The following is a 26,830-nucleotide window of genomic DNA, read 5'->3' as shown; positions in this document are numbered from 1 at the left end:
GAAATGAGTCTACAACTATGGGTGTGTCTAAAGAAAGTACTTCAAGTTCATCACTGTGTTAAAAAAAAAAAAAAAAAAAAAGAAGAAACACCACCAACCAGATTAATTTATGGAAGTTAGACACATTGATGTTCTAGAGACATAAGGAGCAGGAGCTCAGGGAGGTGCTCCTCACATGACCTAGCGCTAAGCCATCACAAGTGTCTTCCCTCTGTGACAGCTGATACTTAATGAAGTAAGTTTTGATAAGACTCATCAAAAAGGACACTTACTCTAACCCAAATGCCAGCCCCTTGTGCACACATTAATAGTTAGCTTGGTATACAGGACTTGCAAACAACTGAATGTATGAAAAGGCTCGAGTGAGTCTCACTGAGATCTAAGTGGTGTCCAGCCAAACCTTATTAGCATTCTTGAGGCAGCAGTTGGACATAATAATTTTCTTCTCTCAGGTTAGTTTATTATCCCTCTCCTTGACTACAAAAATTATCTCTTGTCCTTCCCAGAACTTATTTTTTCTCCAACTCTATCATCACAGCAATTCATTCTCACCACAGATACAGTAAAGGTGTTTTGAGCTCTCTCTCTCTCTTATCACTTAATTCGATTTTCCATTATAGAAGCAATTATGGGTTCAGAAAGCACGTGAGAGAACTCCTAGTTCATAACTGATTGCAAAAGGAGCTAGGACCAGATGAGAGGTTGCAATCCTAGAGAATGCATACTGACCATTTTGTCCACCTGTGGTTTGTTTATTTAGATGCACTGCCTGTATACTGGATCAGCATTTCTCCCTGCCACCCCTCACCCCCCACCCTCCCACCTCATCTCCATATGCCCACAGTGCAATCATGAAATCTGTACCTTGGATGTCCAAGATGGGACTGGGGTTTACAGAAACCTGTAGCTACCTCAAATGCAAATAACGGTAGATCCAGGAACCAATATGGCTGAAGGCGATTGACAAAAAACAGTGGTTCATTTTCAGGTCATCATACACCCAGCAATACATTAGCCCTGGCACAAGGGAAGGGGCAGTTTAACAGCAGTAGCTGGTGTAGACCCAGTAGCAACACAACAGGCCATGTTGACCTGAGGATGAACGTACTGGCCATTAGGTAGTCAAACTGCAGAGCCAGACGCTATCCATTCCCAGTGAAACTGTCATGTCTAGCTCACAAAGCTTTACATAATCGATAAATCGTCCTGAGTCAGTCAACTGAAGGGCAGAGCTCTACACACAACTTTGGCAAAAAAAGTTGCCAAATGGGCACAAATATGTTGAGCAGCATGCCCCTATGCAAGGATGTCTGGCATGTCTAGTGGCACCATCACTAGACGGAACAAAGAACTTCCCTTTTCAACTAGTAACACAGAACCAGTGTATAAATACAATGGGTACAGTGAGGTACCAAACTGAGCTCCCTTCATTTGTACCACAACAGCATCCTCCTACAGTCCTGCATGTCAGCACAATCACTGACCTCAATGAATTCCAATAATGGGTATTTCCACAAAAAATAATAATAAAAAAACAATGTTACCCCCTCCAAATTCCAGGTTAAGTGTTCCTACCTTCAGTTTTGTTCCAACATGCAGCACAGCAATTAGAACTGTAAAAATAAAGAGAAATTGCAAGAAGGAAAATTTTCTGTGTGAAAGATCTGGGATGTTCTCATCTGAAGATGTGAGCTATAGCGTCAAGGATTCCCAATAATAACATTCCCCCCTATTTCTTGCATAAATTAAAAATATCTATTCATATAAATTAAAGTAAGACTGTGGGTTGTATTATGTAAACTTGTTCCCTGACACCTTTTTGTCATCATGTATTTCAAACACACAGTTTGAAAACAAGCTGGCACATTTGATTTTTCAATAGTGTCAAAATAATGCAATAAGGTTCAAAAGCCCACAGCCTGCTTGTAAAGGATTCAGAGAGATCTAATTATCACTGCTTTGTGCTATCAATCAATATGCCACAATGCAGCACTCTATGTCTTAGTCGAATTGCCTGGGAAGAAGGTTCACTGCTTTGTGTACTACCAACATGGGTCCCGAACAATGTAGGTGGCGAAAATTGCCATATGGTCAATATTAAATGAAAGTTGTGCTGTTGTAAATCAAAGAACGGTGCTAGCTGTCATCACTGGAAATACGCAATCACTTTCCAAAAGGGCCAAAGGCTGCTACTTGTTTTGGTTTTGCACCAGGCTACAGCTCAAAGACTAATTTTCCAGCCCTCACACAAAAAAATACATTAAATTTTACAGTGGTAGATTAGACACTGTATCTATCTACTTATTCTACTTGTTTCCCCAGTCCTGTGTGTTAGCTATGTTTTTAGAATGCAAAAATCCAAAGCGTGTAATGAATTTAGACTTGTGTATAATGTATTAGTGAGCATTCCTCCTGTCTGTGACATCACTATTGCTTTCTACTGCCATCAATAAAATGATTTCCTCATTCTGTAAAGTTACAGGATCTCTCACCATGTGTTCCCTCTCTCACCAAACGTTCCCTCCTTCACGAAAGAGAAAATTGGTACCTCTTTGTACAGAATACACAAAGTAAAGGGCAGATTTGAAAGCTCTACAGGTCAAAACTGGATTACAGTAAATACTATCGGTAAGTCAGGTTGTGGGACTGGGGGAACCACTTTCTGCAGTGTTTCAGCACATCCGCATCAAAGAGATGGTTTTCAGAAAACATTTTTAAATGCCCTCTCAGATCCCTGTCCACAGCTAGAAAGTCGCTTGGCAGCAGAATGAGCAACATTAAATTGCATCATTTTAAGGATAAAACCAACTCCTTTCACTTGTGGATTTAAGTCTGTTCTCAAACCTGAGACAGGACCATTCATATTGGGACAGTAGCAGGGCACCCTCCTGGGACTTTAGGGTCGAATGACTGCAGAAGACTCAAAGTGTTGTCAACAAGGCAAGGGAATTACAAGAAGACATAGTATTTGGGATGCATGAAAGGTAGTCAACAAGGATCTTTGTTTCCCAAACTGATGTAGCAATCTGCTTACTCGGGGAGCTCCTGTTCACAGTGATGAAGTAGCCTAGCAGTAGTGGCACGCGTCCTTCAGAAACATATGACCAATGAGAAAGTCTGGAGCAACACAGAGACCTCCCATCATGTTACACGGAGATGCCCACCCAGTTCCACTTGTTCAAAAAGACAGCAATAGAGAGATGTACACAAATATCCATATACACACAGTCCATACAGCTGCACAGAAACACCCGTGTACAAACTCCCTTCACTTCCCAGTGCACACAAACTTTTTTCTACCTGTGAAGACACATCTGAGGCCATTCCCACACTCGACCAAGGAGAGCTACAGCAATAACAGAGCAGCCCAACCTACGTGCAAAAGGGAGAGCTTCATGTGGCGAGCCAAATACTGAAGACAGACCAGGAACAGGACAAAAAAGTTGCAGCATAAATGCCGCTACAGCAGCCTTAAAGGAGAGCTTGGAGCACTGGAAGGAAGTAAAACACACAATCTTGTGGAGCTCAGGACAGATTTCACTGCCCTTCAGCCTTGTACACTTGGCAAATGCCCACAGTTGCCTCTATCTAAAGGCACTCTGGGCCTGTGAAAAACTATTAAACACCTACAGGTTGTCATAATGTTAGCTGACACTCAGCTACATATTCTGTGTGGCTAAATGTCACGCCATTCACCCAACTAATTAAAAAAAAGGCAAACAAATGATATAAACAAGAAAAGGCCAGAAAATTCCTCTTATCTGGTAGTATGTGATTTCCTATCGAGAAAGACAAACTAAAATATGAGCCAGGACTACTATTTTTTTATTGAAGAACAGAGAACAGTCTCTAAAAATTCCCACCAGCCTGTGAGTGTTAAATGTTAGTTTGCTACAGAGAAAACTAAATTTGACAGTGAACTATGATCAAACTTCTCCAACAGTGAAAAAGCGTGAAGACCATAAAACAGAACACTACAGTATTCATATAGAATCATAGAATCATATGACATCATATGGTATGAAATTAAAATGTAGACCAATTGTTGGCACACTAAATGGAGAAATGAGGGATTTTTTTATCGGCAGGTCTTATAAGCGTGTTTTATAGAGAGAAATTCAGCTTTTACAAACAATACAAATCAACAGAGTGTTAAAATTCAAAGATGCTATGGAGTCCAACATGCTAAAGATTAAGTTTGTTTCTCATGCGACTCATTTCTTCAACACTAAGATAAAGAGATAAACAGAAAGACAGACAGAAAGGCAGACAGACAGGTCAAGAAAAAACTTAGGGTTACAAGATGAAGGTGAATCCTACCAAGCAGGCAATTTTTTCATTAATACCCTCACATTTCCTTGAAATGCTTTTGGTAAAATTGAAGCAATACAAGACCATAAATAAAACTCAGTAAATTCATAACTTTATCATATTGTGTCAAAAAAGAAATTTGAAAAGGTTAAGCCATATATATTTAAATAGTAGTTTGTTCATACCCCTCCCCCCCAATTTTATTCTTGAAATCCTCAACTATTTTCACATAAATCAGTTTTCTCTGACGCAAAAGCAAAGCTGTGTTTTGCTTCACCAACCTTTGTTAAGAAATAAAACCAATTCAGACTGTGTGTCATGGTTTCAGTTGGGATAGAGTTAACTTTCATACTAACAGCCACTATAGTGCTATGTTTCGGATTTGGGATGGGGAATAGTGTAGCTAACCACTGGTGGGTTTGGTTGTTGTAGGCAGTCGAGGCCTTTTCCGCTCCTCACAGCGCCCCACCAGCGAGCAGGCTGGGGCTGCACAACAGGTTGGGAGGAGACACAGCCGGGACAGCTGACCCCAACTCACCAAAGGGATATCCCATGCCATGTGATGGCATGCTCAGTATATAAAGCTGGGGGAAGAAGAAGGAAGGGGGAGGGACATTTGGAGTGATGGCGTTTGTCTTCCCAAGTAACTGTTAGGTGTGCTGGAGCCCCACTTTCCTGGGGATGGCTGAACCCCTGCCTGCCCATGAGATGCACTGAATGAATTCCTTGTTTTGCTTTCCTCGCATGTGCAGCTTTTCCTCTACCTATTAAACTATGTTTATCTCAACCCACAAGTTTTTTTCTCACTTTGAATCTTCCAGTTCTCTCCCCCATCTGAACTGGGTGGAGTGAGCGAGTGGGCTGCATGGTCCTGTTTGCGGGCTGGGATTAAAGCATGGCACGGCACCATTATACTCACATTATTCACATGGCTCCATTTCAGTGTCTACACTCCAGAACTTATATAGTGGCTTTGCCTGGCATCCCCTTTTGTTCAAAAAAAGAAGTGACTCCATGTTTTGGCAATGAACATTAAAATAAGCAATTAGACTCTCCAGGACAGGAAAGGTATGGAAGAAGAAACTTTAGGACTCTGCCGTGTTAATTTTATTTAGGCAATCACTGACCTATGACAAGATCAGTCGCCTGCCTGTGTCACTCTAGTGTAGAAGGCATGGCAATCCATCAAGCTTCAGCAACAACCTGAACTCACAGCACCACATCAGTGCTGCCTGAGGCGGATAATTTTTTTGACATCTGGTAGGTTTGACCCATATTTTTCCCCAAAATCCTCCAGTATGAACAAATAGGGAAAATAATAACATAATACTCTTATTTGCATTAGTGGTATGAAAGTTCTAATCGTAAAACAAATGAAATATCTTAAACTTTCTTACCAACAGTCTGTCGTAGCTCCATTCAGATCAAAAAGTAAAATTGGGAAGAAGGTTCTCAACTTCCTCTTGGAATGAAATACCCTGGGAGGTAGAGGGGGGGGGTATCTCCCCCCTTGCCAAGGTACCAATGAAACATAAACCCCTGCAGACTTGTTCCCTGTGCTGAAAGAAACAAACAGCTGTGTTCCACTTCAGTAAGCAATATATTAAAAGAGCTGGGGAGGTGAGGGTGGGCAGAGGGGTGACCTAAAGATGTCCCTTGCCCCTAAGCACCTTTTGTAAATTGAACCAACTTAAGTTTCAAGTCTATCTCAGTTACCACCCTAACTCTCCCAGAAATCCCAAGGTAGTAGTAAATTACAATTACTAGGAGGAAAAACTAGCATTGCTTCCCAGAAACACTCCAAAATGCTGCATTTGGATTAGAGTAACCACCTCAGTTAAGTCCTTCAAACAGTATTTAATATGGAGGCAGTGGGAAGGAGGAGAACACATATTCCTAACGGAAAAACTGTAGCCCTGTAATTAATCTATGTCAAAGTTCTCCTATCCCCCAAAGAAATAGTTTAGAAAGAATGATTAAAACTTTCAGATGATATTTAATAAATGTCCAAGAATAAAACTGGATGACTTCCAAGCTCACAAAACATAAGGACTGCAAGAGCTGGAACTTCAGTGTCCAGTGCAGACTCTGCTGGAAACAGCAGCAAGGACGCAAATGGTCCTTCAGCGTGCCAAAAGGACGGAGCTGCTGGGATACTGCTCTCTGCTAGGACAACTTTACCCACCAAATAAGAGAAACCCCCAGTTAAAAAGACAACAGGGCAAATTGGATATGATGCTTTTCACAGTTCGGAAGGGAGCTGGCTTTCTGAACACAGAATTTATTAATGCTATAAATACCAGAAGACCATTCTAATGGATGTAGTAAAACCTGTGTCACGGAAGTGAATACCATATCCACAAAGGTTAATAGTAATATTTCCTTTGTATCAGTAAGTACAGGATAAAACTTTATCTCAGTATCCTTGTTATAACAGACCAATGTACAGCATTTTATAACTAGACTAACCATAGAGCTGACAAGTGTCACGGGTCACTAGGCAGTTTATCCAAAAGCGTGATATCATATGACCATTAGAGGTTGAAGTCAAGCAAAATCCCATATTCTCTATAGAGCTCATTTCTTAGTACTGGTAATCTCTCACTGTATCTCTCTGAAGAGATAAAAACCACTGTGAATGACACTTTTCAAGGTTTTCAGATTTCTGAGTCACTATTGAAGACAGAATTAATGTTAAAAATATTATGAAGGGTTGTTGAAGTGTATTTTATCTACTTGCATGTGGTTCCAGTGGAATGGAGCCGAGAAGCAGATACTGTATATTTTTTATGTGGAGTTAGATCATGCCCCAAATCATATATTCTGACCACAGATACTTCATCTTGATACAAGAATAAAAATTTCCACATTCATGAATTCATACTCATATACTTCTAAAATCTACAGGGTACAACATTTACTTTTCTTAAATGGGTTAACCTTCTTCTGACATGTTTGAAAGCTGAAAAATCGGTGTTCCAGCATTTGAACATAGTATTATTTTCTACAAACATTTACCATACAGAAGAAAACACTTAATTTGTCATACTGTGATTTAACTGCTTTTAAAGGGAAATAGTGAACGTACATCTCTATCCGGAGTTTTGGCTATGTTTTTACCTGAAGAGCTTTAGCTCTGTCTTTTAAATAGCTTACTGTCTTTGCATAGAGCAGACACAGAATTATGGATGAGGTTGATGCTACAGTCTCTCCCAGAAGGCCTATGCATCACAGGCAAGCCCATCAGAATTTTTCAACACATCCTCATAGGAAAATATTTTAAATTCTGTAAGATCTGTGTCCAGATGAAAAGTCAATAACAGATAATGTGTTCTGGACACAGAAATGTAGCATCACCTGGGGGGATAGGAAGTATAAGTTGCTTTGGAATCTCAGCTAAAGGGCCCCACACTTTATTAAACCCGGAGTCGTGAGTGTGTAGGTGTTGGATTACACACATCAATAGGAAGAGAATGATTTCTGGAGGCACTTATGGAGAGATTTTGAATTATGGTGCTTATCAGGCCCCAGGGAGCATTTTGGCAAGTTTTTGAAATGCACTCATGAATTCCTCATGCGCTTTTTAGAGACAGCTCCAATGACTGACGCACGGAGGCTCGGATGACCCTTTGCTGTTTCATCACATGTGATTTCCAGCGCAAAAGCAGGGCTTCCCAGAGCAGCAACATGTGCACCCTGCAGAGCACAAGTCCTTGCTGTCAGTGGCTGACACATCTCATGGCCTGTAACGATGCTTCTTCAGTAACTACCTGTAACTCTGGGGTGAACTCCTGGCCACGTTTACATCATTTCAAATATTAAAAAGATGCAAATCATTCAGATGTGAAGAGTGTATTCAAGGGGAAAAGATCTTGTTCGGAGAAACCACCGTCACGCAAAAGTACAAGTGCTTGGGTACATGAATTTCTAAAGACAAGGAGAGGGATTCTCCATCTCCAGACAGTCTCAGAACAGATTAGACAAACATCTGTCAGAAATGGTTCAGCTGCAGCCATGCTGCCTCAGGGTTCATAACTAAATGATATCTGGAGGCCCTTCCCAGCCCCATTTCCTATTACACTCCCTCTGTAGGCAAACACATGTGTACATTTCTCAGAGAGGAGGTCCCTGGTGAGGATCAGCAGCTCAGCATTCAAGTAACTCACAAGAGGAACTATTTCTGTTTGCTCTCCTGCGGTGTCTCTTTAGACCTGTGCTGTAGCTGGTTTGGGGAGGCAAAAAGAATGTTCCATCTGTCTTACAATTTAGAACATATTCTGTCACTACGCACTCAAAAGAAGGTCCATGAATCTACAGAAGACATTGGTTCAGTGACTCTACCTAATTGTTTCAGAACCAGAAGCACTCTTCAGGATTGGCTGATATTTAATTACAAGAAAAATAAAGTGAAGCGTAAATGTAATACAGATGCTATTCATACAATAAAGATACAGTAGTTGGACAGTGTGTCAAATTGTACAGTAGAACACCTTCTGGAATAGCAGCTGGCATAACATTAATCAGTAAAGCACTGTCATCTTCCAACAACAGACATATGTATGAAGCTTTGTAGATTAAATTCCAGTTCTTGATAAAGCCAAATTTATACATTTGTACTGTGTGTTGTAAGTGAAAACACCACTAGATTTCTTTGATGATAGAACTGAACTTAAAGTCCAGTACAGTGTTTTCACTTGACAGTGCACCTTGATAGGTTTAAAGCTATCCTACAGGAAACTCCTATTGACAGTACCTAGGAAAATTTGTTGCATGTTCTCTTAAGCAGAAATTCCATACAAAAGAGTATCTGACTGTACTATCCAAGGGGGGGGGGGGGGGGGGGAGCGCTATCAAACTAAATTGTGTTTGGCTGTGCTTGAGTTTTATATAACATGTCAGGAAAGAAAACAGCAATCTAGTCAATAAGAAGCAGTGATGTCAGAATTCTAACTTATAAAGGTGAGTCTTCTTTTAACCAGCAACTTGGTAATTAAAAGTAATTAAAACTAATTTGACTAATATTTCAGCAGTTTACTATTAAGTAAGCTAATGCTGTCAAACCAGTGATCTGTTTAAACTTTACTGGATAACCCCAAACTTTTGCACTTTCAGCTAAAATTGTGAAGGGCAAAACCATCTACAAAACTAGGTACTTGCATTGTCTAACTGCCTGCTACCTAATCCAAACAAAGTAGAAGCCAAGGCCAAGAGTGAAGTGGCATCAAACCTCTATAAGCACAGGAAGGGCTAGTTGCCTCCAAACACAGATTTTTGCACATCTTTTTTTGTTGGGAAGCTGCCTGGAACTAGCCATAGAAAGCTACTAAAAGCGTGGTAACTTCATGGTTAATGCACTTGCTGCAGAGAAGTGCAGGTTGCTGTAATCTGCCCTGGGAAGCTTTTCTGTATTTTACATTAATAGTTCATTGGATTATATGTAAAGCTTGTCCACAGATAGCCGGAGCAATGAAACAATAGTGCCAAATAAAGCGTGTGAGTTTCATTTAGTCCATATATCTCCATGAGTTTAGTTGTTGCAATACAGAATTTCCCTTGCTCTCAGCTAGTTACTTCTCTAAGTGAAACGTAGACATACCTGAAGCAATACTCCAGGGAGCAGGAAACAAGTCTCCCTCCCTCTTTTATAATTACTGACTCAGGAGAAAGAGACTTAAACTGCGAATAAAGCCATATTTTTAGGAAGCATATTCCCACAGGACCAGAAGCTTTTGTTAATGCTATATGTGCACAGTACAGCTGGTTGTTATGTAAGTGTTTTTAAATTATTGCTTAAGTTTTCAAGATAAGGATTTGCTCAGAGAAATCTTCCACTGGAGAGTATTTCAAAAGAAATCGTGTCATTTTATTAACTTCTGCAAATAAAATTTCTTCCCCATTTCTCCCTCAGCCACACCTACAAATCCTAGAGCTAGACACCAGGGTAGCAAGAAGTGACTCTTTCAAATCTGTTAAATGATGAAGTTACTTGATATGAGCAGCAGAGAAGGGAACTTATTGCTATTATTGTGCTATTGAAATGAATAGAGATACATCAGGGTTGCTTTTAAGATTACCCAGATAAAGTATCGAGGGTGTGAAGGTCTTAAAAGGAAGCAGCAGAAACTCATATGACAATAAAACCCATTTTATTATAAACTGGTGTTCAAAAGAGAGACAGCTGCTTATTAGACAAGCTACATGCATTTTTATCTACTGCGATATGGTTGTATTCTTATCATTAAGAAGTACTGTTGAGAATACTGTGTACCTACATCATTGCATTAGTAAATGCTTCTAAAAACGAGGATGTAAACATAGGCTAGGAAAAATTTATCTGTTTATCACGGCTCTTTTACCATCCAAAAGCACTAATTGAATAGTATCAGAAACGAGCCATGAAAATACCTTTCTGAAAAGCACTAAACCTATTCTGTTCCATGCAACTAGAGAGAAGCATATTTCTACGTAGCTTACACTGAACTTTTTGTGATGACTTTGAAGTACCTGGTGCAGAGTCAAAACCAAAACAAAACAGACCCACCTCGATATTCTTGCCAAAGTAACTAGAGCCGCATCAACAAGAAGAACTTGCACAGCTGACTCTCAATTCAATTAAGCACCACGGAGGCAGAGTTTATTCCATAAGCAACTGACAAATGGAAACCGCTTCCTGAAGCCAAAAAGGTCAAACAGAAAATGAGTAAGGCTTCCCGCAGCTCAAAGGTGAAAACAAGTTTATCACACATGCCTTCTGCATGGCCTTCCCAGCTGCTGTTTATACTCCCCAGTCCCCTAAACTCAGCTGCTTGTTGTCTATTAAGCGCATCTCAGCTCCTCCTAGGAGTTCTCCTGACTTGTTACGCTTCGTTGCCAGCTTGTTCGCAGTAAGGGTACCAGGTGGCTGCTTGTCCTCTACGATGCCAGCTGTGGTTGCTGGGCTGAGTGCTAGCATCAGCCAAGACTGCTTGCCATACGCTTTAGAGGGAGTAGTGCCAACCACAAGTGCTGAAAAATCATGAGATCATGTCAAAATAATGAGAACGAAACCAAAACAATGACATGGGAGTTTCTGTATGGTTTAGTGTAAAAATAAAGTAGTATTTTTCATGGGTTTATCCTGTGCTCTTCAGCTTAGAAAGTGTCCCAGAAAAATACTCTTGTTGTGGCCAGTCCCAAGAACAGCCAGATCTCAGGAGCCCAAGACTTCACAGCTTTTACGACTGGGACCACTCAAGACTCAAGCCATCCTATCACACTTTGAGATACTTGCATACATTTCACACTTGCTAAATTATTAATCATTCTAATGAGCGTTGATGGTAGCCACTATATCTGTAGCTGAAAAGTTTTTTGCCCTCTGAAGACCAGAAGCAGCATTTATAGTCTGCCTTCACGCATCAAGCTCGTTTTGTATTTCTTCCCATGTAATCAAAACATAAACCCAGACATGTCCCTGACCCAATCTCTCTACGCTAGCCCGCCCAAACTGTCTTCAAGTTCTTAGACATGCAAGAACTTCTAGAATTAAGATGCTGCCAAATTCTAATTTCTTTCTCAACTACTTGTGGGCAATCTTAGTTCCACTGAAGTCAATGAGATTTTTCCAAGGGATTAAATATGGTCATAATTTCACCCAGAAATGGCAGGAAGCAGAAAGAATGGAGCTTCACAGATGTTCAGCGAAGCAACTGGAAGAAGATGAAAAAGCAAACCTACTTTACATTTTTCAAAGTATCGAGGTAAAATATGAAATGCAGGCCACTAATGGTGGAAATATTAGTTTCACAAGAATGCTTTACTCAGCACAACTGACTAAATATAGCATATCAGTGATAATATACTCTCCTATATGCAAATGAGTCTCCACTTATATTGCAAATATAGACAGCATAACAGATTCTCTTTATTGATGACAAATTAATGAAGCCCCTTCCTGAAATGAACTTCAATGGATTATCCCCATGGGGTTCCAGTATGCTAAACATTTTACACATAGGAAGTCTATGCTATGATGATACATACAGCAAGTACTTGTTCATCACAATGTTACCTTCTACTTTACTTGCTCCTGACTAAGACAGACCATACGCTTTTTGTGTACTTAGTGCTGTATGTTTGTGAGACAGCAAAAAAAGTTCACGCTGTGAAACACTCATGACAGACAATTCATTTTTATTTCTTAAACAAATAGATGGTTTGTTATACTGTATTTTTTAATATTTGCAAGCAATTTCAGTACATCATTATGTCTAAGATACAGGAACCAAGCGTACATAATTGAAGACAAAGGAAATTGAAAACACGTTTGACAGAATTAACAGGTAAATGAAATCAGTAAATGCAACTGTCGCATCCCTTCATTTGATGTCTGTGCAAAAGCATCTTCTAAAGTTCCAAGCACACAGCATACACCAGTTAGCTTATTTTAAACAGCAAATTTGTTTCAGTAATCCATATGGGTAACTAATGCTTCATCATATATATGAAATTCCTTTAGGTGCTTTATTTTTGCATGCATGCTCCATTCCTTATTGATATGTTCCCTTTTTAACAGAGTCTTTATTTGTTTTAAAGATCAAAGTGGATAAACTCAATACAAAGCTACGCGGCACAGGCAACACCTGGTTCTGCTACCCAGACACATCCTCTTTCCCTCACTCCCACTTCTGACCTCTCTCTGCAGGTGACTATGAGTGAACAGCTAGTTCTCTGTGAGACCTGAATGGGACATACGTATTGGCAGATGTGGGCAAATACTTTAATGTTTATTCATCTAAAAAAGAGTAAAGATTACAAAAATATAAGGAGTAGAAAACCTTAGACAAGTTAAAATACATAAAATCTCTAGGTAAAGTCTATTTTGGTCAGGCAGAGTTTAGTTTATCAAATGTCAATCCAAAGTAACAGGGGTATAAACTAAACAAAAACATTATAGTAACTTTATACTAAAAGGCGACAGTTACCCTTCTTTCCTAAGGCCACTGTACCGCAGTAAATACTCTGATTCAGTGCATTACAGCATCCACATATCAGAGCGGTTCCACTTATGCACTGCTGATACTAGAAAAATAATTTTATTTAAAATTATTATGTATAAACTAAAGCAAATTTTCAGGTGTAGTTTTGATCACCGTAATATTGTTTTAATTAAACAGTTCTTCAAGAATCCCACTGATTTCACAAACCTGTGAAATCAAACAGAAAAACACAAAAATTAGGGCTAAAATTTCATGTACACAAAAACAGGATAAAAGGGAAAATTAATCCTTCGTCGTGCTTGCATTTTCTAAAGGTTTTCCATAATGCTGAACTTACAGTTAGATAAGCAACATTGATCAGTATTTTGATGAATCACGATTTTTTTTTTCTTTCTAAAATATTCAGAAGCAAATCGCAGCTTCTTTAGTTATATTGTTTGTTCCAGTGGTTTGTTCAGTGGTTTGGAGGGGTTTTCTGCTGCTTCTTTTTCAATAGTAGTAATAGATTGGAAAAAATGACCAGCGTTGCTAAAAGCATCAAACATAATAGGCAACTGTGGTGAATCAGCTAAGAGATAGCAATGCTTTCATTTCTGATTGTGTTCAGGTTGAAAACCTCCCCCAAAGCAAAATGAAAATTTAGCTTTTACAAATATTTACATACGCATATTGAAATATAATTTTGCAAATGTTTCCGACTGTAACACAACCTGCCCCCTCCAAACGTTTGTAAAAGATGTAATGCTGCAACTGGTCCTATTACATGGATCCAGTCAGAGAATCGGGGTTATAAACCGGAAACACCACAACCACATTCAATTACACAGCTGAATGCAGAAAGGTCTGTATGTTACCTTAGAAGCCTTCACCTTGCCATTTTTAAACACCGAAGGAAATCAGGCACAGCAGCTTCACATTTATTCACTCCTTTTGAACATAGAAATATGCAAACCCTCTTTGGGAGATTAAAGAAACTTGGCAGGAACAAACTATTCCCGTTATCTCCAGCTAATCAATTAAATACAATTCGAACAAGATCTTTAAGTTTCACTTTGCCAGGTGATAAGCCTGGACTTTACATGATACTGAACCGATATTTAACAACAGAGCAACGTACATACCATGAAAACCTCTGCATCAAAAAAAAAAAAAAAAAAAAAAGAAAGCAAGCCTAGGAAATCTTATCAACAGTTCTTATCTTTTACTATGTATTATTATATGTATTTTCTTTATCATTTATATGTAATGTTTAACAACTGTTTTCCTTGGAGGCACTTCATTTAGCAGATATTCAAGCATTGTCACAGTTTGATCTTTAAGTAACAAATTTGTCTTAAGGGCGGGGGAAGAAAAGCAATTTCTGTGAGCCTGTTTTATTTGCAGATTCTTCTGGTGACTGTTACCCACAAGAACTCCAAGGACTGGGGTCGTCTTAGCTGTAGAAGGAAATGGGATGCCAGCCAGAAAACATATTCCATATCCATTATGGACTTCTTGACTGATGAGAAATGATATTAGCAAGATCAAATCAACTTTCAGCTGACGTGAGATAGAGAAGTGTCAAGGTGGAGATGCAAGAGATGAAGGACACCCTTGAGGGGGTGAAGGGATTCAGTGTACCTGCCTCAGTCCCCCAGTAAGACAGATCTCTGGCTGTCCTCTGAGGTCCCTTTCTCTCCTTACTTCAGAGAACAAATAGCTTGGACTAGACTCTCTCAGTTTTATAGAGCTGAAGGTAGGTGAGACGAGTCATACCCCAACAGGTTGATTTCTCCAATATAAAAGGGGATGACGATAATTTAAAAGCAGTTAATACAAGTAGGAAGCCACCACGGACTCCCTTGGGGAAAATAACTGAAAAACTACAGCCATTTTAAATTTAGTGAAATCACACCAGGAAGAAACACAGAGAGACATTAGAATTGGGGCCCAGACTCATGACACATTTTAGAAAAATTAACTGGTGATTTCTCATAGCTTTGCTGTCAGTTATCACATTTTATCATCCCACTTCGCAGATCATGGAAAAAAGACAGGGAGAAAACAAGGGTTGCCCAGATCCTGCTGTAACACTCACACTGGCACTACGTATTGCCAAACAAGACTTAACCAAAATGGACAGAAGTCACATATCAAGGATTAGTTCTCCTCTCGTCTCCCTCTCCCCCAGTCTCCACATTCGTGGATTTTCTCCCTGACAGGGTCAAGAACAGTCACCATAATTATGTCACAAAATCTTAACCTTTTCCATTACCGAGCTTTTCCTACTTGAATTTGAAATCCTTCCTCTTCATGATAAAAGAGGAAATTCTACAGGTTTGGCTTAGAATAAATCTTGGCCTTGTAAAACACATTTACAGCAAGAGGATACTAAGGTGTGTTAATTTTTTTTTTTTTTGAGCTTGGAGAATACTGGGCCAAAGAAAAAAAAACAAGCCAGATTTATTTCATAGATCCTTCACCTTCTGGTCATTCGTGCACCTTGGGATTACAGTCAAGCATTCTACATTTCCTCTGGTTTCTGCAGCAATCTGGCCTCTCTGCTAAATCAATCAGTTTGTGGAGCCAAAAGCCTTTCAAAGCCTTATTTAATGCAAGAGGATGTACTCCCTGTTTGCTGCTCTCTGGGTCTTGCACTTCATGGGGTCATTTGCATTCAAACAATATTGAGTGAAAAGTAGGTGTAGAACATGACCAATGTGCTTTAGTAGTACTTCAGGGCTACTTTGTGCTTTTTCTTCACTGCTGTAAATGACTACACGAGGTACTGGTGAAAGATGACTGGCTTTGATAGCTCTTGAAAAAAGCTGGGACAATTAAATGGAATAAAAAGCACATGTAGGTTTGCAGCAAGGTCTTCTTGGCCTGTAGTGAAAGCACTCAGCATCACGGCAAAAAAGGGAATCAAGAAAGGCCTGAAAGAATGAGCCCATCAGCATAATTTGGTCCCTAGCTCTTTCCAATGCTCTGTACTATGAAGGACACAGTTCCTTCCAACTGGAAAATCTGGACAGCAGTGCCCCAGTCAGGCTCCTTGATATGCCCCTCTAAGGTCAGATGCAGTTCCATAGGACGACTTTGCATCTCAGAATTTTCATAGGGTTATAGTCACTTGTCTTTGCTAAAATCCTAGTGGTATTGCTTCGTGAGCATTTTTTGGCTGAAAGGTCAGCTGAAACAGTTTCAGCTCACCACTGTCAGACTCAGATATTCTCCACAGCTCCTCCTGATTCACACAACACAAACGCTGGGCAGCCAGAGGGGTGAGCAACAACACAGGACTGAATTATCTGAGTGAAAATATCCTTTTTACTCAGAGACTTTTTCAACAGGATCAGTTCTCAGTTCACTGCATGCCTTCACAAAGAGCTACCTTTAAGTTACCTTTACTCAACAAATGTTTTGGAAGACAAAAGTCTAAAAGGAGATGGATCAATCTGATACAATCAAACCTGAGTCAAGCGATTTAATTAAAGCACCTTCATCAATATGCAGCATATTAGGCTGCATTCCCACTAAAAAGTTAAATTTGTTTGCTATAATGGCTAGCTTTGTTAACTGGTTATCCGTGATTAGTGAGTAAAAGCTTTAGTTTATTTTCTGACATTGTTTAATATTAAAGAAGAGCTTTACTTTCCTAGAAGTTTATAATTTTTCATTATATCCTTTCAGACTGATCTTTTAATAGCACCATATTAAACAACCTGTGTTTCAACACATACACTGTACTTTGTGATTCAAATGAAAGCTCTTGTATCTACGTATAGCCTGCTATATCAATATACAGCTAGTGAAGTATTTTTATTGTGACATATGTAAATCAATACATGTTTATATTCTTATTTTGGAACAAAATTTTAATAAAGCCTAGTACATTTTCTTAGGGATGAACACAGATGATTATCTGTTGATGTTATCTGTATACCTAACCAGAGTGGTTTATACAAGGCATAGAACTCTGTGGAGTTCAAAAATTAAGCACAGCCAATAGATTTGTCCTGAAAGCTTAGAACTCCACTTGCAAATGTTTTTGAATCAAAAAAAAATCTTTTAAAAGCAAAATATTTATATCACTGTTATTGTATGCACTGCCATTTAATACCGGACATTCACACAGATAAAATGAGCGTGAACATATTTTGTGCTTGGCAATCTACAGACTTCTATGACTATCTAGAGCACAGTAAAGTTTAACAGCATTTTATCAATATCTTTGTTATGATCAATATTAATCCAAACTGTCATATCTTATATTTCCCCGGTGTATATTTTTGGATTACTAAGGACAGCCATTACTTTATCCAGGGGCACCCTGACTTCTCAAGTAAATGACTTTTATATTCCAAGGAATAAATTATGGTAATAAAACCAACTAAGGGTGAGCTTTACAGTTAAAAATCACTAGAATAAACGTTAGATCACTAAATCACAAAAAATGTGTTTCCATGTCCATACAGTTATGCACTTCTTCAAGGGTTTGTAAGAAAACAGGTAATATAAATGTAGAATCATGACTATTTTATTATGCGCATCTTTATCAATGCTTAACATGTAGCATCCAGGAAAGCAACTGAAATTGCACATCAAAACTGCTCTTTATGAGAATGAGTAAGTATATTCATAGACACAAAACCAAAAAATCCTGCTGCGATCATCTAGTTTGATCTCCCATATATCTGTGTAGAGCCCACAGAATCTCCTGCTGGATTATCTATCATTTGGAAAGCCCTATTGCCTCATGTTAATGATTCCAAGTTCATTGCCTCTCTTAACTTTTACTTACAATGCTTAAGGCTCCCAGTTGCTAGGACATAGCATTTAATTTCCTTTGTCACAGTCTGATGAGTTGAATCTTTTTTATTTAAATGCCTACCTACAGATGCCAAGTCATCTCCAAGGTTCCTAGTAGAATGCTTTCAAGCGAGGTGAACTCCTAACAGAGTTTTCCAAACCCTGGGTCGTTTTTAATCATCTTCTGAAATCTCTGAAGTAATTCCAATCTTTCTTAATGGCAAGACAGCAAAACCACAGTTTTTTATGGATACGATGTGGAATAATTATTTTGCTACTTAACTTTTTAGACATTCAAGGAATGGTCTACTCTTCTTTGTGACAGCATTATGCTGAGAGCTTACACTGAGATGATCTTCTATGATCGTCCTAAATCCATTAGGTCACTGCTTTCCAGGACAAAGCCTCATTATTCTGCAGCAGAGACAGATATGTTTCTCTGGTGCCAGATATATTTCATTTGGTTCAAATATATTTCATCTGGTTATAATAAAGTGCATTTTACTGGAATGTGGCCATTATACCAGGGGATTCATATCATTTAATAACTTCAACTTGTCCTTCCCACCAATTATCTAAAACTATCAGACCCTAATGAGCCCCATTCATCTACATCTTCCCATTTGAAACTCTAGGGTTTGATTCCTCAGTGAGCCAGCTTTTAATTTGCCTAATGTGTGCCCTGATAATTCTCTATGCCATTTTTTAAATTACAGTGTCATTTTTTATTACATTAAATGTCTTTGGGAATCCAAGTTTACCATAATAATGCAAGTTGCAGAAAAAGATATCCTTAGGTTTGGAAGCTGTACTGAAAACAGCTTTCTGCACCGAAACAAATTTTGAGAATTTTTTTCTTCACTGCAATGGAAAATGCCCTCCTCCTCCTAAATTTAGTTCAATGCGAACTTTTCCAAGATGAAACCAAATATTAGTCAGTAGAAACAAAGTGACATGAGCTAAAGCCTTAATAGTATAAGGAGATAATGGCAGCTTTGAGTTAAAGCATATCCATTCAAAAAATAGGAATCTTGAGTCTAGTTCCAACATTCCCTAGCTGTATTTGAACTCTCCCCTCACTATCTAACAGTCATCTAACTTCTGACAGAAATAATGTCAGTCTCTACTTTTGTTTCACTATCTATAAATAATTAAATCCAAGTGGACGTGTTTCCATGCTAGAAAACTGTTTTCTCTCATTTTCAGACTCAAAAAGCAGTTATATGAAATGGTGCAGCTTCAGCTATGGGTGTTACAAGACATCCAGCCAAGACCATCCAATAGGTCTGGAGAAATTCTGTTTACAGGAACACAATCCTGACTGGTATCCCATTTCTGAAGTGGATGGACATAGAACTGTCTCAAGCTAAAATACCAAGCTAGACACTGGTAGGGAGAATGAGAGAGTATCTTCTTTAACATACCTAAGAGCGCACTGGAAAAATTTGGAAAATGATTCATACCCCAAGCAGACAAAAGCTTCATGACACTCCCTAGAAAGGTTATGTGGGATGGGGAGATATGACTTTTTTACTCCAGTTTATACTACCACTCTTGAGATATTAAATGAAAGAAAGATACCAATAAGTTTCTCCAGAAGACTAATGAATCTTGAACCCAGTCACCTAGAAGTTCAACCCTGATTCACTTTTGGGACAAAAAAAGTGCATATTTATTGTGAATTTACTATTAATTGAGAAAAATTTCCAACTACAAATATTATGTTCTTACTAACCAGACATATCATTGACTAACACATTTGAGCAATGCCTCAGAACTACTTTACTCCCTAGAGAAACCAAATCTAGCCTTGCCCTAAACTCATACCCACTGAGAGAGATGTTTCCAGTACTGCTATTCTCCATCAGAGCAGAACACAAATACAAATAGCTGAATTTGACTGACAGAAATGGATTGTGTTTGTGATAATGTCATAAAGGTTGCAACCAACAGTTGCTGTTCTAAGCCTGATTCTGTCATTCTTACTCATACTGGGTAGTGCCTGACTTGAGCAAAAGGAAACTTTCACAGCAAAAACATAGTCCAGCAGTAAGCTGCTTATTATTATCGACTCTGATCAAGGAATTTTCCAAATCTTAGGAACACTTATTTTCATAATTAAGAAAAACTAACTGTTTAGTTGTGTGAATTTGCTCAATGTAAGGAATTTTACGTGTGTACAAATATCGTAAGGTTTGGAATTTTACTGGAACACAGTCTGAATTTCTTGATTCTACAAAAAATTGTTTTTCATTCTTTTGGTGTTTTTCCTAGGTGGCCATTTGTGCAGAATGGGACAATGAAGGTTTTCTTCAGTACCTGTTGAAGTCATCAGCAGAGAGTCTTTGACTGCAGAGTTTCAAGACCAGTACAAGAATGAATGGAGTGGAAATCACACTTTTTCCCAACAATCAGCTTTGATTTATCAGCAGTAGACCTTCCACTGCAAACTTAGAAAAGAGTTTGCAGATGTATTAGTGCCAAAACATTTAAGTTGCTTGCCACAGGTTAGTAGGTGAGAGTTCAGCCGAGCTAGAAATGAGCATCTAGTGCTCCTGTTGGAAAGTTGAAGTTAGAGTGAAGTGGTAGTAGCCACACCACTTAGTGTGCCATCGACTACAGAAATTGATGTGCCTTAAGTGGGTTAGGCCAAAGAAATGCATATACAAATATGTATATATTTAATATGGATTAACAGAGTAGCAAGTTTGCTAAGAGTCTATGTTGTTCACTTATCGTGTACGTGTGCCAAATGGACTGACTGCAGGCATGGATCCTCTGTGTCCAAAGCTGTGAGACCTGGAGAAATCTGCTGTGGGAGTTATTCCTCGAGTTAGGTACCCAAGAAAGCAGACTTGGGCTTTTGGGAAGTATGTCCATGCCAGGACTAGAGATAGTAGGTCAAATTACACCAGAAGACTGTCTTTGTCTTTTCAAGGTTCTTCATGCAGCTGCATCTGCAATTTGCTGCTCTGCCGGTTGCAGATGCAGCTCGTCTGTCTCCTTGCATCAGGACCCCATAAAGAAGAAAATTATTTTTGCCAGCTCAAAGTACTCTCACCAAACTGAACTATTGTGGAAGTGGTAAATATTTTCCACAAATTATCTCTATGCATCCTCTGAAAACTCTATGCAGAGAATCAGCACACAAGCAAACTACTGCAGGTAATAATGGGGAACTGTCTTCAATACGACAGCTGAGGAGGAAGGCATGTGAGGCCCTGTCTACAGATGTTTTAGTTACACTAAAATCACAAAAGAACCAAGAACCCTTGATTTTGGATCATAGTGCCTTGGCCATTTTCATTCCTCTCTATTCACTGTGCACAGAGTATTAAAGGAGAACACATCTCGCAAGCAGAAGAAATTTAGTTACTGAATGACAGTAGTTCCTACAAAAGCATGTGTTGGTTCCTATTTTTTAATAGCAAAAGTTACATTACAAGACCAGATAATTATACACCTATCTCTCTCTCTGACATGTGGCCACAAACTTGATTAAGCACATAAAGAGGAAGACAGAGAGGGTATGCTAAAAAAATCAACAATGCTTCTTGAAAATGTTTTTATTTCCTTCTTTAACGTAACAAATCTTTTAAGCCGTAATCATTTATACTCTTTTATATGAGTACCTACTTGATTTCAAATTTCGTCATAGTTGGTATGAAGCTTTAAAAATGATTGACTTCCAGTTATCTTTGGATCTTGCTGATAAGCATAAATTCTTAAAATGCTGTCAGAGAGCCTGAAGGATTTAGAAAGGAAAGTCTGATTTACAAGAACTGTGAACCTAGCTCTCATTTCCATAAGACAAGATGTGTGCTGTCATATCTGCTTTGCAAATTATGTTCGTTGGGAGAGGTTCAGATGCCAAAGTGACCCAATTCTGTTCAGCTATCCTTGGCTTTCAAAATAGCCTCTTTAAACTCCTACATCTGACTACACTGGAAACTGTTACCCCTAAATTTTTTCATTCTTTTTCTTGCAGAACACTAACCAGAAGGTATTAATTTAAAAGAATTCAAAGTGACTCACATATCTTCTCTTTTTGCATTGTTAATTTTCCCACTACCAAAAACTAGCTTTACACCTGGCTGCTATTATCTCAAAGTAGTCAAAGAATGTGGTAAATATTATCCACATATAATTTATTAAAAGCTGAGTCAAAGAACAGGTGTTGCTATTGTAAAGATTAATTTTGCAGCTCTTCTGCTCAGACTCATAAATTATGAACTCTTGGGCCCCCTCAACACTAAATCACACACACAACATCCACACAGATTTATTAACTTTAGGGTGAAAAATGATGTGTAATCTTGCCAGCTGCTCTGCCTACAAGCACTGGCATCAGCAACTATGCCAAGCCCTGCACTGACTCTCCACTTTACACCTGGGAATTGGCAGCTTTGCTTCATTAGCAGTGGCAGTTCTGCACTTTCTGCTTTCTGCTAGCGTATAACCTTAGATGGGGATGATAACGTTCTTATTGTTATTTTTAATAACGTGTATCATTATTAGATTTCATATACTGAAAGTATTGCTTTGATCAAACATTTTTCTTCTACTCCTTTAGTTGTATTAGTAGAAACACTGACGTACTATAAAGGGTACAGCAGTTATCTACATCACAGTTAACTGCACAGTCAACATGGGTTCACAAAAGGGAAAGTTAAAACAACTAATCTGATATCCTTCTATGATAAGGTCACCTGCCTAGTGGATGAAAGGAAGGTGGTGGATGTAGTTCTTCTGGATTTTACTAGGGCTTTTGATGCTGTGCCTCACAGCATCCTTCTGGACAAGTTGTCCAACTGTGGAACAAGTGGGTTCATGGTGCGCTGGGTGAAGAACTGGCTGAAGGGCAGAGCTCAAAAGGTTGTAGTGAGTGGGGCTACATCTGGCTGGCGACCAGTCACCAGCAGTGCTCCTCAGGGTTCAATTTTAGGGCCAGTTCAGTTCAATATATTTATCAACGATCTGGATGCAGGAGTTCAATGCACCATTAGCAAGTCTGCTGATGATACCAAACTGGGAGGTGCTGTAGACTTTCTTGAGGGACAGGAGGCCTTGCAGAGGGATCTAGATAGATTGGAGCATTGGACAATGATTAATGGCATGAAATTTAACAAGTCCAAATGCCAATTCTGCTCCTAGGACAGAGTAATGCCACCCAAAAGTATAAATTGGGAGAAGAGCGGCTGGAGAGCAGCCCCGCAGAAAGGGGGGTGGGGGTGCTGGTCGACAGCAGGCTCAATAGGAGTCAGCAGTGTGCCCCGGCAGCCAAGAGGGCAAACTACATCCTGGGGGGCATCAAACAGTATAACCAGCTGGTCAAAAGAGGTGATTATCTTGCTGCGTTCAGCATTGGTGTGGCCCCGCCTTGAGTATTGTGTGCCGTTCTGGGCTTCACAATTTAAAAAGGATGTGAAGGTCTCCTTGAATATGTCCAGAGGAGGGCAGCAAACCTGGTGGATGCCTGGAAGGCACATCCTACGAAGAGGAACTAAGGACTTTGGGTTTGTCTAGTTTGGAGAAAAGGAGGCTGAGGGGCAACCTCATTGCTTTTTATAACTTCCTGAGGAGGGGAAGTGGAGAGGGAGGTGTTGAGCTCTTCTCCCTGGGATCCAGTGACAGGACACATGGGAGTGGTTCAAAGCTGCACCAGGGCAGGTTTAGACTGGACACGAGGAAGCATTTCTTTACTGAGAGGGTGGTCAAACACTGGAACAGGCTTCCCAGGGAGGTGGTCGATGCCCCAGGCCTTTCAGTGTTTAAGAGGCAATGCCATAAAAAACATACTTGAACTTTTGGTCAGAAACTATAGCTTATGGCTACCGTCTTTCTGTTCTTGGTGCCATCGGATCAAGGAAAAACAATTGTTATTAGTTATGCAACTACCACCTCTACTGATCTGGTGGTAGGACCGAAGCTTTTATCTGTAATTTACCACTCTGTCACATGGGGCAGTGACGATGATGTACCAGGATTCTTGGACTCTTATAGCACAGAATCTTGGATGCTCAGAAGTCCCCACACCCATGCAGTTCAGGTACAGCAGCTATAAAAGAACGACGATGTGCATCTGATGTGTCCTGAAGCATCAGTCTCCCTGATCACATTATTAGCACCAGTCTATGTGTGCACAGCCAGTCCTACCACTGTGTGTGTGATTGTAAATTCATCAAAGAAAATACAGAGGAATATCCACGTGCACAGAAAAGGCAGGTACCAGGCTCTCCCTTTGGCCACCTAAGGTGACCTTCAGCCTAAAGATAAGTGAAAGGTTCAGGAGCAAGTCTTTGGCTTTGGGCAAAAGTCAGCTGGACACACAGAACTTTATTTTAACACTGTAGTAGTGTTAAGAAAACCTAGCACACGCTCTTCATTATCATCTCATGTAAATTGAAATTTCACAGTCAAACCCCAGGCTATGTATGGATTTGTGAAACTGGTATATGAATAGAAAACTCTTAATTTTTCAAGTGGCATAATTTAAAAATATATTCTGTTTATCTGGCATAATTATTATTAATCATTAATCCCTTATACAACTGTTCCATTCTGTGAAGAAATCGGCTTTTCTTATTTTAACTGTGCACATTTAAAGCAGTTTTAGTAGAATGTATTGTTTTCTAAACATGCTGATTAAATCATCCGTTCAAGTATATCACCAAAAATATGTTAAGAAATAGTTTGCATATTCACCCTCACAGATCACAAAACTACCATGAATTAAAAAAGAAATTATTTACAGGTACCTTGTAGGCAGATAGAACTTCCTACAGTTTGAATGTACTGCAATTTATAGCGTGTTACTTGTTGTTACTTGTTCTGTCATTTAGGTTATGATCCTGTCGACCTTTGCTTTCATGATTAGAGAACTGCTTCAAAGAGTGTAGGATATTAAGGATTACTTGTGTGATTAAGAGCTTTTTTTTCATACAGAGGAATTCAAAAGAATGCAAGCAAAATAGAGATAATGGAGTCACAGGCCTGAGGAGGAAGGCTCTGCTTTTCAGAGCTACTGGGGTTTTCTGCTGGTCAATATAGAATTACTAAACAGAGTACCTCTTTCAACTTCATGCTACTTCTCCGGAACACCTTCTTTACCACATCAGGACAAATTGTTTCACTTAGCTAAGTAAACTGTGGTCTGCAATCATTTTGTCATTGTTCAGTGACTGTAGGAAAAGCCTATGTGAATCTCCTATGAAGTTCAGCCCTCAAACAAATGAGCAATTGGTACTTATGAGAAAAGCTCCTGTGAGCAAGCATGACTTCTTCACAGGATTTGAAGATATGAAAAAGAGAAATTAAAAGTTTGAGGGTTTTGACATATTATCTAATCCTAACAAATATACTTACATTTGTCTTGGTCAGCTTCCACTCCTTCACTTTCTGTGTCACTCGGCAATATCCAAGGCTGATGAGCAAGCTGAAGCTGTTGTAAGAATTCATCCTGCCACAAACAGATCTATTTTAGATAAAATGACAGAGAATTGTTCTATATAAATGCAGACTGTAGCAAACACTCTAGTCTCAATTAACTAGAGAGGAGAAAGCCTTAAATAGAAAAAAAATATTTTGCTATGAAATAAAACCAGAATGTAGAGGATATGCAGGCTCCCTAGAATTTTTTTTTATTTAATTCTTATTTATTTATCTAGTCTAAAAAAAAAAAAGTCTCTTTAGCTATCTATCTGCTATAGTCACAGATATATACATACTCATCCCAGAAATGCAGTGACACAAAACAAAACCTTAATGCAGATATTCCATCTGTCCCTGCATTTTTTGGACTATGCCTAGACATGTCATGCATGATTTGTTTAAGTAAGAACTTTCAGAACTTTCACTGTTTCCAATCTAGTAAGAACAAGGACCTGAAATTTGATTTAGAACCTATGGTTTTATTGGAGAAGGAGAACGCCTGGGAAGGAAAAAAGCTATGGAAACTTTTGTCTCCAAGATACCATAAAACTCTAAGCATCAAAATATAAATGTTTTACACAGTTAAAAATCCATATGGAGCTGAATATATGCTTTTAAAAATGTTTTACAATTGCCTCCTTTTTTATATAATGTATATATGTATGTATATAAAAATATTTTTCCATACGTACACACGTGTGCGTATGTAAGCACGTACACACACAGACATATAAAATAGTTTGACAGGTTCCTCTGCAATATTCAAGGTAAGAGATGAGACTGGAATGCATAGTTTTATTATCAAAAGCAGTTCAAACACGCAAGTCTAGTCTCTAAAAGAGAACTTAAACATTGGCCACATACCATAAAATTACTGTCCAGATTCTTATAAGTACCTGAAAAAAAAGGGGGGGTAATAACTGTGTCTTCTTTTACACCAGCTGAAAAACAGTATCTACATATTCAAAGTTAAATTACATTGTCCAGCGTTACAGCAAAATATTTATTGTTAGGCTATCTGGTTTAAAAACAGAAACCAGGCTTGTTTAAATCAGTTCTTGGAGACCAGAGGCTGTTCGATCAAGATCTAACTCACAGGGAGTAAATTATTAATTGTGTTAGTAACCTGGTAAAAAAAATCCACAAAGACTGCTGCAATGGCCCAACACTAAGCTCAGACAGGAGCTACAGCTCTTACGCATGTATTGCCATTTCAGGTGTGTTCAGTGTGCGAGAAGCTTGCTGACTGCAACACTGAAGTGGACAAAGTCTTTCGGTTCGTGGAACAGGATTCTTGCAGTAGGAGCGAGTGGCTCCCA

The 26,830-nt window shown here is 39.0% G+C and overlaps 1 protein-coding gene across 1 annotated transcript in view; it reads right to left on the bottom strand.

Moving 5' to 3' along the window:
- Positions 1–26,830, bottom strand: part of LOC309668979 (uncharacterized protein C8orf34 homolog) — a gene marked incomplete at both ends in the record, with an annotated part of 203,829 nt that overhangs the window by 15,309 nt on the left and 161,690 nt on the right. Inside the window, one exon of the mRNA XM_082479547.1 lies at positions 25,446–25,539. Within this exon, the coding sequence (XP_082335673.1) occupies positions 25,446–25,539 (94 nt within the window). The remainder of the gene's footprint in view (positions 1–25,445; positions 25,540–26,830) is intronic.

This window comes from Vanellus vanellus (genome assembly GCF_965231255.1).
Source record: "Vanellus vanellus genome assembly, chromosome: 2".
In the NCBI taxonomy this organism is placed as follows: Eukaryota; Metazoa; Chordata; class Aves; order Charadriiformes; family Charadriidae; genus Vanellus; species Vanellus vanellus.
The sequence above is the reverse complement of the archived record's forward strand: the minus strand, read 5'-3'. Positions and strand labels throughout refer to the sequence as shown.